Source organism: Macrosteles quadrilineatus, unplaced genomic scaffold (assembly GCF_028750875.1).
Source record: "Macrosteles quadrilineatus isolate MER2022 unplaced genomic scaffold, UCM_ALF_1.0 Scaffold_6__1_contigs__length_79288215, whole genome shotgun sequence".
NCBI lineage: Eukaryota > Metazoa > Arthropoda > Insecta > Hemiptera > Cicadellidae > Macrosteles > Macrosteles quadrilineatus.
This window is the reverse complement of record NW_026542599.1, coordinates 39,031,700-39,048,013: the sequence shown is the minus strand read 5'-3', so window position 1 is coordinate 39,048,013 and position 16,314 is coordinate 39,031,700. Positions and strand designations below refer to the sequence as shown.

Here is a 16,314-nt window from a genome sequence, read left to right as displayed (position 1 = left end):
ATTTGAAATGAAAGTTACTGTTAACTTTTTGGTTTATAGTTAGATACAGTTTCAATCCACCACCACATAACTAAACCCATCAGTTATAAGTAAGATTTGAACCTAGCTCTTAAAGACATGTAAACTAACAAAATATAACAAGTTAATAGTAGAGTACTGCAGGCTCTCCACCAGGCTAATGTTATATGTGTTTAAATCCCTTTGTAAAACAAAATATTTTCAGTAAATTAGTTAATCAAAAGCATCTTCTAATTACTCCTTCTATTCAAAGGCAATTACAGTAAATTATCACTTCCCTTGATAATTAATTCAATCCTGAAATAAGATTTATCTCGCTTAACGCTTTAAGCATTAGACGTATTTTATTTTGCAGTTAAATTAGTCACTCTTCAGCTATGCAGAAATATGTATTCTCAATATATATTTTACTCTTAATGTAATTTTATTTTAAGAAATTGATTTTGAATTCAATCATAAATTTAGGTTTTTAATATATATATTTTATGTTGAGTTGTAAGGTTATTAGAATATAGTTAGGTTTTTGCTTTTAAAATTAAGCATCAACTACAAAATAAATTAAATAGCTGTTATATTTTTAGATACCAATAAAAATTACAGCAATGAAGATGGAGGTTATAATATTATTTATTTGATTAAATTGCTAAAATACGTAATCAGCCAAATTAATTTGTAAATTTAGGGGTTTTACATGCTTACCTCACTTTGTCAACCGAGTTTTCAGAAACCGCTATACCTACTGAGGAAAACTGTTTAATCACACCTGACGCAAAAACAACAGTGGGTACCAAACAGCAAAATTTACACACGGCATTAACAAAAAGATTAAAATTAACACAGTGGCCTAGCGTATCTGTGAGTACAACTGGGTAAAGTTTATGATATCTAGCTTTAAATAGACAGTGGACACCATAAGTGGCCTAAAGACCGCAAAGGGAAAGTGAGTTAACTATCCTTTTTACATCGTATAGATCATGCCACCGTTTCCACACTGTCAAGTGACCGTACTGAAATGTTTACATTAACTTCAATACAGAATATCATTAATTCTAAGTAACTATCAGATGCATAATAATGTATGATGGTTCTTAGGTAGGAGACGGCTAATGAATCCTTAATATTGAAGATCGTAGAGAGAGAGTGTGTTCGTGAGTGCTGTGAAGGGGGGGGGGGCGGAGGAACAGTCGCAATGTGACAGCGCCATGGGAGGTCATCTAGTATTGCTGATGGTGATAGGTCTTACAACATGTGTAGGTAAGAAAGAAAAACTTATATAACTATAATGTGTATTATGTTTAAAATTACAGTATTAAAAATTAAAAAAGATGGTAATGGCAAAAGTATATTCAAACATATTTCCAAAGAGTCTAAAAATACATTTCATTGCAATAAGTTTATGTAGTAACCTACAAATACACAATTACTTGGAATAAAAAGTGTTCATAATACGTAATAATTTCAAACATCCAAACTATCTATTTTTGCAGTGTCCATACTAAAGTATTTCCCTCGAATGAAACTACTTGGTGGTATAATTGAATAGGAGAACCTTCTAGGACGGTGCTTATCGATGCTTATTCTCAACAAAGAAAGTTTTACCAATGTTATATAAAACATTATGTTTAACGTACTATTTTAGTAACGTTTTATCAGCAAAATAACTATAGAATTTACTTTTTTTGTACAAGGCTTGTTGTTATGGTTGATTGTATACCAAAGTTTTAGAACTTTATCACCGATTATTTTTCTGCTTGGAGAAGGTTATTCCAGTTGGTAGAGATGGGATGATGTACATTACGAAGAGCATGTGATCCTTTGTGTGTAGTAATAATAAATATATTTTTTTATGTTCTTACCGTCTTTGTACATTGTATTGAGCATTAACGAACATTTTAACCAAAATTTCATGTATTCACAATTTGTCAATCATCACACATATTTAACACATCTCTCTGAACATGTATAACAATTAGTTTTGCCTCGAGACGATTACAACCAACGTATACGTAAGATCCTAGCATACAAAAATAAAGTACTAGTTGGAAAACTGAATGACATGTAAATCCTCATATTATCTTTCCCCACGTGTCATGTAAGATCCACTAATGTCTGTTAGTTGTATGGGTCGTGTCAATTACAATGGCTTATGAGGAGGAATGAAGAAAAGGTTTTCAACCACACCTAGAATCACACTACTTGACACTGTTTGTATTAAAATAATCCAACTAGAATAATATTGTAAAAATTATTAAAGCAATGGAGCCGTGGGACTCTAATATTAAATTGAAATAAATCATGTAAATTAGTGTCAGGCTAATGCACTGTGTACTGTGTTATTTTCCCAGTATCAGACAAGATAGACGATATGGTGCCCAAGATACTGCACAGGTTAGCAGAGGTACGAGAGATCCTTGCACCTCTACCCAAGGAGGTTTTAGACGAGGCAATGTACCACACCGCTACGTACTACATTCCAATAGACTCAGAGCTGGATGTTTGCCGCAATCACAGCTCTCTTTTGTTCGATGCCTTTCTAAACTACGAAATTTGGGCACTGAAAAGTAAGTTGTTAACAACTTTTTAACCTTGTTTGATTGTAGTTATTATAGTTTGCCTATTATGGTTGTTTTAATTGAAAAGTGAATTTTTTTTAGGAGGTTGGTGGCCTCTTTTAATCTTGCATTTGCCCGTCCACATAGACTACAGATCTGTGCGTGGAACGTATCCAGCAAAGCAAGGGGTGAGCCGGTACAATACGAAGGTGAACTGTACTGATAAATTTTAGTGGCAGTGACCAAGATCCGAACCCACGACATTGCTGCCTTGGGCCCGAAGTCCGTGACGCTACCAACTGAGCTATCGACTCACCATACGGTTAAATACGCTTAAATACATTATTCTTATAATTAAAATAAAAAGGAAATTAGAGGAGTAATTTTCAAATACTCATGTCTAGTAATGATCATTCAACGCTAGACCAACACTGACAAAACGAAAATTACTAAGGCTATTTGCTTGGATCTGTAAAAAATCACATTTTTATTGTTTATTGTCAAAAAAGTAAATACGTACTAAAAAGACTTAACTGAGAGTATAAAATGTAGGGAAACAACCAATTAGGTTGTAGACTATTATAGCCAAAACATTTATTTCAAACAAGAGTGGTATAAGAGTTTCGCAACTATATTATTTAATAACATTACATTTATTTGTAGCCTATAATTACACACTAAACCCCTTTACTAATTAAAATTAAAAATGTAGTCTGTTAAGTATTACAAGGGAACAACGTAAGTCATTTAAATCAGTAAATCAGTTAAATGTAGAAGCTGTTTATAAAAATAGCTTAACATTTTTATTGAGAACCATTCACAAATAAAGTTTCACATTCAGTGGTGGACGCTTCCTCCAAGGGCGGTTCCGGACTCCTGGACGGTAACATTATGGACCTGGGTAACCATGGACAGTGCCTCAGCGCCAGGCATCCACAAGGACTGTTTGGTGGACAACTATGTGCGGTGGAGACAAGAGGAATACTACCACTGGATATGGACTCCTTGAACCCAAAGGTTAAGTCTCAAGAGTCTACAATCATCTACCGCTACTCAATTGCATATTCATTGATCAGATTGATTACCCCCCAGGCTATGTTCTGACTGGAGAGTTATGCTTGATAAGGTCATGAGAGTTTCTGTGTAATCTCATAACATGTTTGTTGTTGACATCTCATACGTGATGTATCATACAATGTCTAAACAATGGTAGTTATTTAGAGATGTGTAATATTTTAATGGTTTGTTTTAAATCTTCGGAATCCTGCTAATACTATTTTGGCAATCGGATAACCGATTACTTTTATAAAAAACTCAAATTTAATTCTGTTGGAATGGGAAATACTTAGTGGATGAGTCCCCGCAAAGAAAAATCTGAAAATGTGTAGGGGAATTGTAATAATTGTATGATTTTTTTATTCTGTTTACTAAAGTTATTACTCATTCTAAACAGTTTGTTTGAGCATGTTGTCACAATATTTCGAATATATTGATTAATAATGTGCAATTGAATTGTGTTAGACATTATTATTCAGCATTTACACATCCAAAGCATCCAAAAATCATCTTTATAGGCAACCATATTTAAGTATTAAATTAATAGTTTTATTTAAATTTAGGGGTGAATTGTCACGCTATTTGCTACTATTCAAATATAATTTATGTTTTTTTTCTATTTACCATTACACGCCAACCTTTTGTTAGATAACTTTATTGGTTGTGAGCCCTAAGGGAATGTTCTAGAATTAACCCAGTCTGGAACTGAACCAGGTAGCAGTCCTTACATTTAAACGTGAAAATTGTAACCATTAAGCTACATAATCAAAAATGTACAAATGTTTATTAATGTTTCCAGCGTCCTATTCTACCCACACTGAGGATAGATCTGATGTTCTCCGTGTGTGTTCCTGACTCGTGTAGTTCCCGAGATGTTAAGACTCACATGGACCTTGCGCTCAACTCTGTCAACGCTTCTGCTATTATTTACAACTCCAGCTGCTCATCGGTTAAGCCTCTACCATGGACCAGGGGAGACCGCGTCGCTATGTAAGTATAACTATTGGTTTTTGACAAATAAAGTCTTAACCTTATTTGTAAGTATCAGATGTGGTCAGATTTTATTTTATTTGAAAGAACGTCACATAGACGAATGGGCTATGAACAGAGTGTTACAGCCGAAAATACATTTTCTCCCTTAGTTTGTCCAACAGTGATAGTTGATGTAGCGTAGAGGTTACTTTGTGTTCATAGGCTGGATTTTCAGATTGACTTGGTTGGAAGGGAGTTTGACAGGAAACAGTTATTTACTTCAACGCACTATTATTGTGTTCACAAACATCTATTGAGCAATGCCCCCAACACCTTCAACTGCGTTAAGCATTTCGTTCAGTCTATTCTTTGGGTGAGAAAGGTCGATCTTGATCGGGCTATAACCAGCAAATACCCTAGAGGATTCCCTTGAGGCAAAATTTAAAGTAATGTGCTGATCTGCTAGAAACTAATGTTTTAAGTATGGATTTCATTGGAGGAGCTTAAGCGAGTCTAACAATCCGTAAAATTTTCTCATTTCTTACTAAATCAGTGGTATAATTCCGCTGGTGGTTCATTTGTATAATAAAACTACCTACACCTTGATCTAGAATGAATTGTCTAGTATTACAATAAACATTAAACACACTAGCTATTATTCTTTTATTTACATATGCATATTTTACAAATATGACATTTAACTTTTTCTTGTCAAAACAAACAGTCATGTAGATTTACATTTAAAAAATATTAATTGTAAAATAATTTATAAGCCACCCGTAAACTCGAAAAAGAGTTAATCTTTTTGCATAAATATTCATATTTATTTTTTAATACGGATAATGGATTTCCACTTAGTTTAATCACAGAGCTCTGCCAAAAAAAACTAGTTGTTTTACGACTCAAAGAATACATGTATATTAACTGTTCGACTATTGTACATTGGGAATATTGACCTTATGTTTACCCTTTTTTCTCATTTCTAACGCTTAAAAATCAGTTATGTAAAACATATGCAGTTCTGTAACAGTTAAACGTATAAGCTATGTGGAGGAGTTGTCTGATTAATCATATGCTGTTTTCAAATATATGCTTGTGTTACTTTTAGGTTGGTTGTGATAGTTATACTTCTACTAGTCACCGCTGGTACGTGGTTTGACAACAGCTCTGATAATACAGGTAACGTATTAAACTGTTAAACAGCCTCTACTTCATTATCCAGGTAATTGATAGCTTTATACCAAATCTTTGTCAATGACCAAATCAACTTTTTCATTAGGCTATTGCCGAATAATATCTTACCACTTAAAACTATTTTTATTCAGAATGTGTAAGGGAGAAAAAAAGTAATGCTAATCTTTCACTAATACTTTCTGCAACTTTCTAACGTTTTAGTTGTTTTTACTGCGATTAATGAAGGTTTTCATTTTGTAAATTAATTATTACACATTTTCATGTTGAGAAAATTTTAATTTTAACGTTATATCCCCCTTCAAGTACAATATTTTCTTAATTAAAACAGGCCAAAATAAACAGTGCTTAATGGCATGTGAAAAACTATTTGACCGTGGGAAATAATCTTAATAAGGATCTAATTAATCAAGGACCTAATTAAAATTTGGATTTAATTACGTAAATTATTTAATTGAGCAAAAATAAAAGAGTAAGCAGTATGTTATTTCTTGATAATACTTAAAATACACCCACCGCAGAAAATCTCCAGAATAAGCTAATTTTTGATAGTTAGAAGAATTGAGTACACAATTTATGCAAAGGCTTAATAGCTTGATTACATCATTCAGCACTCATTAGCTGTTGTTTTTATTCAGATGTATGTTGGTCTGAGCTTTTGAGGAGTTTTTCTGTATCTCGCAACTGTCGTAGTCTCCTAGACACTTCTCACACCTGCAACACACCAAGATGTCTCTCAGGTCTACGGGTGATTGCCATGGCTTGGATGATGCTTGGATATCGCATGATACACCTACTTGCCTGTCCTAACTTTCGGTTTAAATATTTGGCTGAGGTAACTCGGTAAAATACCCACTTACCCATAGTTGGGTAAAATACCCATAGTTGGTAGATGCGTAATAAGTTTACAAGTATGGAGACATAGCCATTCTATTTTGTTTGTAATTTATCACACAGAAATTAAGACTTTTCTCTTTAAATCACTATTAAAATAACATGTAACAATACACAATTGAAATTGTATGTTGGTCTTGTTTCTAACCTAACGGAACCCAAAATAAATTAACCTTAGCCTACACTTTAATAGTCGATAATTACATCAAATATTTAAATAAAATTTTAGTGGCAATGAACTAATGGAAGAGGTACAAACACTTAATAATTAAATTACACAAAATAGTTTTATTATATAAATGTTTAAATAAGAGACATTTGTAGCAATAAACAATAGATTGGTTTGCGTTGATATATTTCTATAAACATGATCTGTTATTCATATTTCCTTATACTACTAGTTTTCTATATTTATGAAAACCCAATTTCATATGTTTATGATAATTGATCATATACACAATGATAATGTATCTGCAAAACTGTCGATTCGATACATACTATTTTCCTAAATATTGGTTTATTTTCTATTCAGCAGTATAGTAATACGTCTTATTGAAATAAGTTTTTTTCATAAGGTTTAATGGATTGTAATTTTATTATATAACTTATTTTTACTGTGAGCACGGATCATATAAGTTAGACCTACTTGCAGGCCTTCTCATTAGTAGATAGTTTAGGAATTTATTCTAGATGTCCATTAAAGATAAATCACATCTCCTGCTCAGTTTATGTACTAGGTTCTGTTCAAAGTGTATACAATATAAAATCATAAAATTGGAACTCACAGTCAAAGTTTTAAAAATCCGATGTGAGATTGCAACTCATGTGCTGGGACATCCTGTACAAGCTTCAAAACCAGTTTGTGATTTCTAGTAAATTATAATATTAACTGTATTCTACTATATTTTGTTGGGAAACAATCCACGGGTAAAAACAATTTCGTACACAAACGCATACTATTTTATTAAGTAGGCCTATAAACATATAACTTATGTAAATTCTGCACCAACGCCATTAATTGTCGGCATCTTGTATACTTCCAGAACATAGACAACATAGCCTGGGCCCCTGTAGAGAACGCTCAGTTATCTGTCGAGATATTCTTTCTAATCACAGGGGTGAAAGTGACATACAATTACTTCCGCCATTGTCAAGCCGGCAGAGGCTTCTCTAACAAACAGTTTCTGCTACATCATTACCTAAGGTGAGTCGAACCATCGTCATCAATTGTAGTTTACTGTGTGAAGTTTCATTCTTGAAGTGACATCTTTCTTGGTTGGACTGAGACTTGTGCTTTTGTAGAGTTTATCACCTTTGACAATCACCTAACAATACAAGCAGTGTGGTTATTTAAAACTGAATAATAAGGAGGTTTTTTTTCTAAATCCCAATGATGAACATAATACTTTTTCATATTATTTTCTATCATCTATTATTTTTCTTCGTATTATTTGTCTAAGATCGGTTAGGAATAAACAATGCTGCCTTTAATACAATTGCGCCGATAAATAAACGGTATTAGCAATCTGATATATACTTTCTCACATTAGCTTGCCAACAAGCCTTATCATGGATAAGAGGTGGGAGGAACTCGGATATCTTAAGGGAAATCAGATACGCGGAAGTTTTACTATAATCGGGATGGTACTGTTTTATTTTTTAAGAAATTAAAGGACAATACTTAACATATTTGATGTTTAGCAAAATTGATCGAGGCATTCTTTTTGGGAACCAGATAAAAATCCACATAATCCCACACACACGGACAGACATATTTTTGAAAACAACGTTTTTGTGTTCGGGGGGATCAAAAACGGATATGTCCACACAAAACTTAAACTCGAGAATTTTTACGAAAATTATACTTTCTCCTTATATTATGTCTAGCGCGACATAATATAGGTTTTGCGGTGCGGACATGTGGACTTCTACCTCACCCAATTTCTGACGGGTAACGGCTTTTTCTGGTCGTACCTGTTCAGGATGGGCAAACCCGTGTCACCTGATTGCATATACTGCCCAGGCATTCCCGATGATGTGGAACATACCTTTTTCCACTGTCAGCGTTGTGAGGACAATTGGACCTGTGTGTCACATTACATCCAGGGTATTCTCCTCGCCAAGAAGCTCGACCTTGACCGGGATGTGGTGTAGGTCATAAAGTATCTAAATGCCAAAAATGGTGAGAGTCCAAAAATGGGCTTAGGTCACATGTTGGCCTGACTTGAAGTAATGTGACAAACAATTCCAGGTCTGTGTCCAACAGAGTGGAGGAGGTTAGTGAGTAGTCTGTGATAGATTCAGGAGTCTCACACTACATGCTGGCTACCTGTGTGCGTAAAAGCATTTTCACTCCTCTCCCTTACAAAAAAGAAAAAAAAAATGCCTAGCGGGAAAAGGTAAAACAGACAACTATGGTTGTGAGAGGAATGTTTGAGCTACTATTTGTATATTAAATTAAATCTAATCAAATTTTTTTTTAGAATACTACACAAGATAACAAAACTTATAGTGTTCAGGGAAACGTTCTAATGGCATACTCACCCACTTAGCTTGCCTCTCTAAAAGATTTAATCGAACATTTTACGAGTATTCTATAGTAATTTACAGTAATTATAATAGTAGTTACTAAACAATATCTATAACGATTCATTTACCCGCTAACTAAATAAGAAATGACCATGTGGCATTGTAAAACCATAACCGTCTGGGTAGCCGAGTGGTTATATTGCCCTTCTTCAAATCTGGAGGTCGCTGGTTCGATTCCATGCGAGATCGTTTCCAGACCCAGATGTCATTTGTCATTGGGCTATGAATTAATGATGCTATGTAACAAAAAGGTTGACGTTAGACCAGGGTTTGGACAGTTCCTTTTCGAAACGTAAAAAATGCCACTGACTTATACACACTTAAAATCAAATAAAAAATTTCAATTTATTATAATTGAACTACATGTCATGTTTGATAATTAATATTGTAAATAGGCACCTTTAATTCAGTAAAATAGTATTTTTTCTTTGTATTTAAATTAAGCCCAAAATATCAAATCCCCCCTCTTATGTAGGTTGACTCCTCCCCTCGCATTGGTCGTTCTACTCTACGCGACTGTTCTAGTTAGAGTAACAGAAGGTCCTGTCTGGAGGCGTCTCTTTGTCTTCCAGCAGGAGTTTTGCCAGAAACATTGGTGGGCCAACTTATTATACATCAGCAACTACATCACTCCGTATGAAATGGTAATATGCTCATGTACAATAGATCTCATAGCTAAGTAAATCAATGTCTAATATTGAGCATTACGTAATTTAAAAAGACTACCCTGTACTAGTACATCATATTTTTGTGTTCTATTGTTTTTATTTTAGAATACAATATGGATATGTATTGTTACAAATTTTTTACCTTAGTACAATTTTCCAATTTTTTTTCGTGTTGCCCTTTTGATGATATGTAATAACAAAATTAATACGGTTGTAAATTTATCGAACTACACTTGACTCAATTTAACTGTATGAACACAGGTTTATCAACGATATTAGCAACTATTATAAAGTTTGCTATCGGCATTTTTAACGCAAAGCAAAATTGGTGAGGTGATTTCTTAAACAGATTTAACCTTTGAACAAAAATCATAGTTGTTTTTTACGGGGTTTCCCTAATTACACAGATCAGTGGTAGGGGGGGGGGGGATTTCTTAAGGATTGGTTTTTTTTCCTTTAACAAATAATTACTATCGTCAGTAGTTGGAAAACGACATATTTTCGTTGTGAACTATTATAAATTAACTGCACGTAGAACGATGAATAGGAGATACATGTATTTCGATAAAAATAGTTTTTAAGATTATTTAGGCAAAGTTAAAGAAAACTTTTTCCAATGATTGTTGTAGATAATATTGTGGATGAAAAAATTCAATTTGTATGTATAAGGTGTGACATATTTATTATTGTGACATATTCAGTTGACATATTTAATATTGTTAGTAACTGAATGATAATAAAATTCTCATATAAAATGTGATACCTTTATAAACAAAAGTGGTTAGGAATGCAATATTGGTGAACTCTATGCGTGTTTCAGTGCATTCCTCAAACATGGTATTTGGCAGTAGAGTTTCAAATGTACATATTTTCTCCGCTGCTTTTGATTCCACTGTATAGAAACTCTCGCTGGGGATTTTTTTTCTTAGGAGTCACATTCTTCGCTTCAACCTTGGGAGGAATAATCAATGCTTACTTACTCGAAATACAGGCTGGAGGATTGATCCGAATGTAAGTTGGATTTTTTTAAATTGCATTTCCTCTAGTTTTCTACAGTTTAAAAATGTTTTTAATTTTTACCTAACCTGCCATGTTAAACTTCCCTATCCCAAGCGTGATGAATACAACTTCTTTACTTCACGAGTGATGTAAAGTTGAAAAAACTCACTCGGTGAGGTAATGAAACCCATTTAAATAACATTGAGTGCTTAACTTAAAAAGAATATACCTCTATGGAGCCAACGACGCTCAACGCTAGAAATCAGGTGTGCGCTTGAATTTTATTGTTGTGCTTTAAACAATGTTCCTAAGCTAAGATGAGTGAAATGGATTATGAAAAATATTGTTCGTAGCCTCCTGTATATTGTCGGGTCAGGTAAAATCTTGTACGTTACACTCAAGAGCTTGTTTACATCACTTAGGAGAATTATGCAACTATCACACTTACCTAAACAGTCACCTGCGTGATGTAAAAACACTCTTACTACACTTGTAATGTAAATAGCCATAACCCACTCCCAAGTGTAAAATATATAAAATCTACTTATTTTTACAAATTACTAGAAATGATAACAATTTTTGAATTTATTTTTTTATTAAAGAGATATACTCCTAGAAATCATATGGATGCATCATCTCAAACCTATTACTGATGCGTTTCTAACAATATTTTTAATTTTGAAAAGTTAATAAAACATTTTATTTTTAAAATCGTACAATAAAACCAATATATCTTATCTAATAAAAGTAATAAAGAGTGGTAAAAAGGAAATTAGAAAACAAATTATTTAAAATTAATTTTCAATTCAGGAGGGATTATTTTATATAACAAACGGATACATTTACACAAGGCGTTTATTGACAAATAAAATTAAACATTTTTAATTTCCGTAAAACATTGTAATATGCATAGATTGAGTCACATTATTTATTTACCGTTACATAAATCAAATACATCACACTCAAGTCACAAACATCTTTACAACATTTTGTTTACATAATTGTCTATAGATAAATACGGGTTTCTAGAACTGACCTAAACATTGATATGTTCTTTTTAAGGATATACAATAGATATTAAATTTTAGTTTAAACCGTACTGATTAAATGTGTTACCTTGGTTTTAACATATTTCTATGATATATTATGTTGTTAAAACCTTATATTGTTTAAACCTTTATATTTTGTGGTTACTATTTCACATCGGCTTTATTAAATTGCATTTAAAATTATAATAATTGTAAAAAGATAAAACAACGTTAAAAAATATCTCAAATTTCAAATAAGATGTTTATTATTTCAGGGATAGGACCAGAGAAGGAACCAATATACTGGACTATTTTTATACCCAGTACAGATTAGCATCCTTCCTTATTGGAATATACCTTGGTTATCTGGTGTTCAAAATTAACAAGGGACAGATAATATTGAAAATAACAAAGGTAATGAATACTATAAACCAAGTTTCATAACTATTATATTGTAAATAAAATCAATAAAATGGGTTAGTTTTACGGTCAACGTTTTATCAGATGAAGACCTACGACAAATATGTGTAGATTATTTTGTTTGTAACGTAACATATCAGAGTATGTTCAAATAGTTTGCCATAATACATTAAATTACAAATCATTTGAGTTTTGTTTGATAAATAAAAACCCAATGAATACACCTATTCATTTGAATCTTCATTACTAAGCCAAAGACTGACAAATTTAACAAACAATCTTGAAAGCCAATCCAAATTTTACTTTTACCTATTTCTTAAAGTAATTAAGTACTTAATATTTACTACTCTCATTATCATGGTCTTAAATAATAACTAAGCTAGTAAATACATCTCTTAGACTACTTAATCAATGTCAAAAACAATCGTTTATTTTTTACACGGTTGCTTTTGTGTTTTCTAAAGTTAGATCAAAATGAATCCAATGCTTTCACAAGTCATTTAACACAAAAAATATATATAGACAGTCCTTACGTTGGTACATTTTGTATCATAAATAGAACGATGGACACATATAAATAACATAAATTCGTTATGCGGATCCTAAAACCTTTTTTAAGGCATAGCCAAATACAGAGATATTATTTACAAAAATTATTACCTACCTAATAAATCAAAATAAAATACTACATAATAAACAACAATGGATGTTTTTAGGTTCAAAAGTGGGCTGGATGGATCGTATCCTCACTGTTGATACTCACTTCAGTGTTGTCCGTGTCTATTTTCCAAGACCCTGAGTATGTCTACACACCTTGGCTAGACTCTACATACGGCATCCTTCACAGACCTGCACTGTCTCTTGGTGTTGGATGGATTATACTGGCCTGCTCTACTGGAAACGGAGGTTAGGTATCAGATAGTTCAATGGGGACAATATGATGAACAGGTTTTTACCGAGCTAATCGTAATTTTATAATACTGTATATGCATATAATTTCGTAAGTAAGTGGCTCTAATAAACTGTGGATAGTACAACGGACTTTGGATCCACAACAGCAATCTCGTGGATTTGGATTCTGGAGGCTGTTCTAGACCAGCTCACTCCTTGTTTTGCTATAGTTATTTGTGTAAGTAGTGGGTAAAGGCAGTTTGAACTCGTGTTACACATGGTATTTTTCCTACAGTTACTATAAATCATATAAATAATTGGCATTTCAAACACTGTACTACACGTATTTAGGTTAGGTTAAATCCAAACATTAAACGAAATGGGAGACGCTGCACCAGCTGATCGTAGTCGTAATAAGTGTTGCCAACTTATTTGAGTACACGGATAACGTGCATAAGGCACCCTGTTTTGTGTTGTTTGGTTGGAATACTGGTGTGCACCAAAGAAAATACTGTGTGCCAAATTAAGGCTTTCTGTACTATAATCTGTGCAAGGAAGCTCACTTTGTCGGGTGACTGTAAGAAAAATATGTTTCACGCTAAGGCCTGTGGTCTATGTGGATGGAAACATACACGTCTTATTAAAGCTTTCAACAATTGTAAAAAAAAATCGTTAATCCCTTTTAGCTTTAATCAGAAGACGGTCCGAGATAAAGCTTATTTTTTTAATTTTAAAACAAAATTCTATATAAATAATTAAAAATTAAACTAAAAGTTAAACGTATACATTTTATTTTTGTTAAAAATGCTTATAGGACTATTTTCAGAAAAAGGACACCACTATTCAAACTGTGGAAACCCCACAGTTTAGGTTAGGTTAGGATAGCTTTACTAAACTTTTTTATTTATTTACTGAACAGGAATTATCCAAAAACTCAAAAATCACCTAACCAAAACTGTGTCTTATCTTATGTATATACTCTTCTACAACTTTACTTCAATTAAAATACGAGGGCTATCCAGAAAGTAATGAAAGTTTCGTTATAACGCCACTAAGCGCGCGCTGATCTCGTACATTTTGGTGCGTGCGCACTTGGCAACTCAGTGTACGAGATCAGCGCGCCTTGTGGCGTCATAACGAAACGTTCTTTACTTTGTGGATAGCTGTCACCGCAGCAAAATAGAGATTCCTTAGCCTTTCAACACTTTATAAAGTTTCCTTTACGGACTTGTTAATTAAACAGATTAAAACATAAAATGTGATATTTGATGTACTGGCCACATTTAATGGAACTGGCCTGAATTATTGTTTTCTAAACCAGTCAATCGAAGAGAGTTCAATCAAACATGAACCATCATAAAGAATATGTTTGGTATGTTTGGAAATCCAGAAAGTGTACAGGTTAGTCTTAAATGTTCTCCTAAACACCACTAATCAATGGTTTCAAAATAAAATTGAAAGGATATCGTTATGTTCATTTTAATATATCCCTATTGTTGAGAAGAAATGTTTGACATCCCAATGTCAAACATTTCGATTTAGACCCAGATAACATGTCTCTTCTTCTTTTTTTATGCACTATTAATTTAAAAATTTAAGATGGTAGGAATAAGAAAACAACTGTTTTACAGATTCTAAAGGGGGTTTTCGCGCTATCAATGAGAAGTGCGGAAATATGTTTTGGACCATTCTGCTATAGCATAGAGCAAAGCATGATGCCGAAATGCATTATAATTATCTACGAATGCAGAAAATGTAAATTAATAGGTTACATGTAGTAATAACAATACCTTAAGCAATAGTAAATTAAGGAATTTGGAAAACAGCAATTGAATATAGTAAACTGTGGTTTAGTGAGTGGAAACTGATCCAAACACAACTTATTGTTTTTTTCCTGCTAGATTCAGATTCAAAATCATCTGATTCTGCCTACCAGGTGTCGTGAACACTCTGCTAGGATGGTCGGGAATGGTTGTGTTATCTCGGCTCACATACTGTGCGTTTCTTGTCCACTTCTTTGTTCAAGATGTCCAGGCATTCAGTACCAAAACCGCAGTCACGACTGACTTCTTAAATTTGGTAAGTAAACCAATCAATCTTGCCAAATTTGCCAATTTCATACGTAATTTTGTTTCTCATGTTGTTCTTAATTTTTAAATAACTATGTCAAAGAAATAATAGTGTAGTCTTTTTAAATTTTATATTTGATTTGTATTATTATAATTAACTTAAAGAAATCATTTTTGCATAATAAATCAACAAGATTTAACATGGTAAATTATTGTCAGGGCAAACTAGTTCGAATCTGATAGGTACTTAATGTTTGTTTAAGATACAGCAACCAATTTAAATCCAATCTCAAGCACAAAATATTTTTGATCAGCAAAAATAACAAACGAGAAACCCTTAATAAATAAACTATTCGAATACTATACTATTGTATCCAGGAGTTTGGTATGATTATTTTCCATTGCACAAGTCTGAAGAAGGAACGCCTAAAGGTTCTGGAAAATAATGTATTTTATAGTTATAAGTAGCATATTTCCCCAGGTAAAATAAAATAAAATTCATAAATACTGTCATATAATTCAACAGTGTAATGAATACACATCTCCCATACTGATGCAAGCAATGTACCTTGTATTTTTTTAAATCTTTAAATATACTATCCTAAGTATTTTGATAAAACAAGGCCGTAACAAAAAAATATTCCATTACCTATTTGATAAGTTTTAATAAATAATCAAAGTTTATTACAACATAATAAATTTAAAAAAATGCAATTCCAAGGGTAAATCATTTTGGCAAAACCACAAACTTAAATAGGGATTTCTTTAAACAACTAAAATTAGAATTTTCAGTGTAACTATTGAGGAACTGTAAAACAAATTCAAATAATGTTAATATACCTAAGTATAAATCTTATGGAAATCTTATAAAATGCATTAGAATTGATTTTAATAGTTCTAGTAGTTAACATCCTATATGGAGTTCCAATTGGTACATTGATGATGATAACTGTCTTTTGTTTACAGT

The 16,314-nt window shown here is 32.6% G+C and overlaps 1 protein-coding gene across 1 annotated transcript; it reads left to right on the top strand.

Annotated features, from left to right (window-relative positions):
• The first annotated feature begins 1,220 nt into the window (after positions 1-1,220).
• Positions 1,221-13,298, top strand: LOC128997471 (nose resistant to fluoxetine protein 6-like). The gene is made up of 11 exons (XM_054423110.1): positions 1,221-1,272; positions 2,364-2,579; positions 3,412-3,587; positions 4,426-4,616; positions 5,707-5,777; positions 6,428-6,624; positions 7,727-7,887; positions 9,748-9,916; positions 10,761-10,951; positions 12,243-12,381; positions 13,104-13,298. The coding sequence occupies exons 1-11, from the start codon at positions 1,221-1,223 to the stop codon at positions 13,296-13,298; spliced, it is 1,758 nt and encodes a 585-aa protein (XP_054279085.1).
• Positions 13,299-16,314: the final 3,016 nt, after the last annotated feature.

Excerpts from the sequence above, each read along its gene's own strand:
- LOC128997471 (XM_054423110.1), top strand. The coding sequence starts at position 1,221 with ATGGGAGGTCATCTAGTATTGCTGATGGTGATAGGTCTTACAACATGT. Across the intron at positions 4,617-5,706 it reads AGGGGAGACCGCGTCGCTAT|GTTGGTTGTGATAGTTATAC; the intron begins GTAAGTATAACT and ends TGTTACTTTTAG. Across the intron at positions 7,888-9,747 it reads CTGCTACATCATTACCTAAG|GTTGACTCCTCCCCTCGCAT; the intron begins GTGAGTCGAACC and ends CCTCTTATGTAG.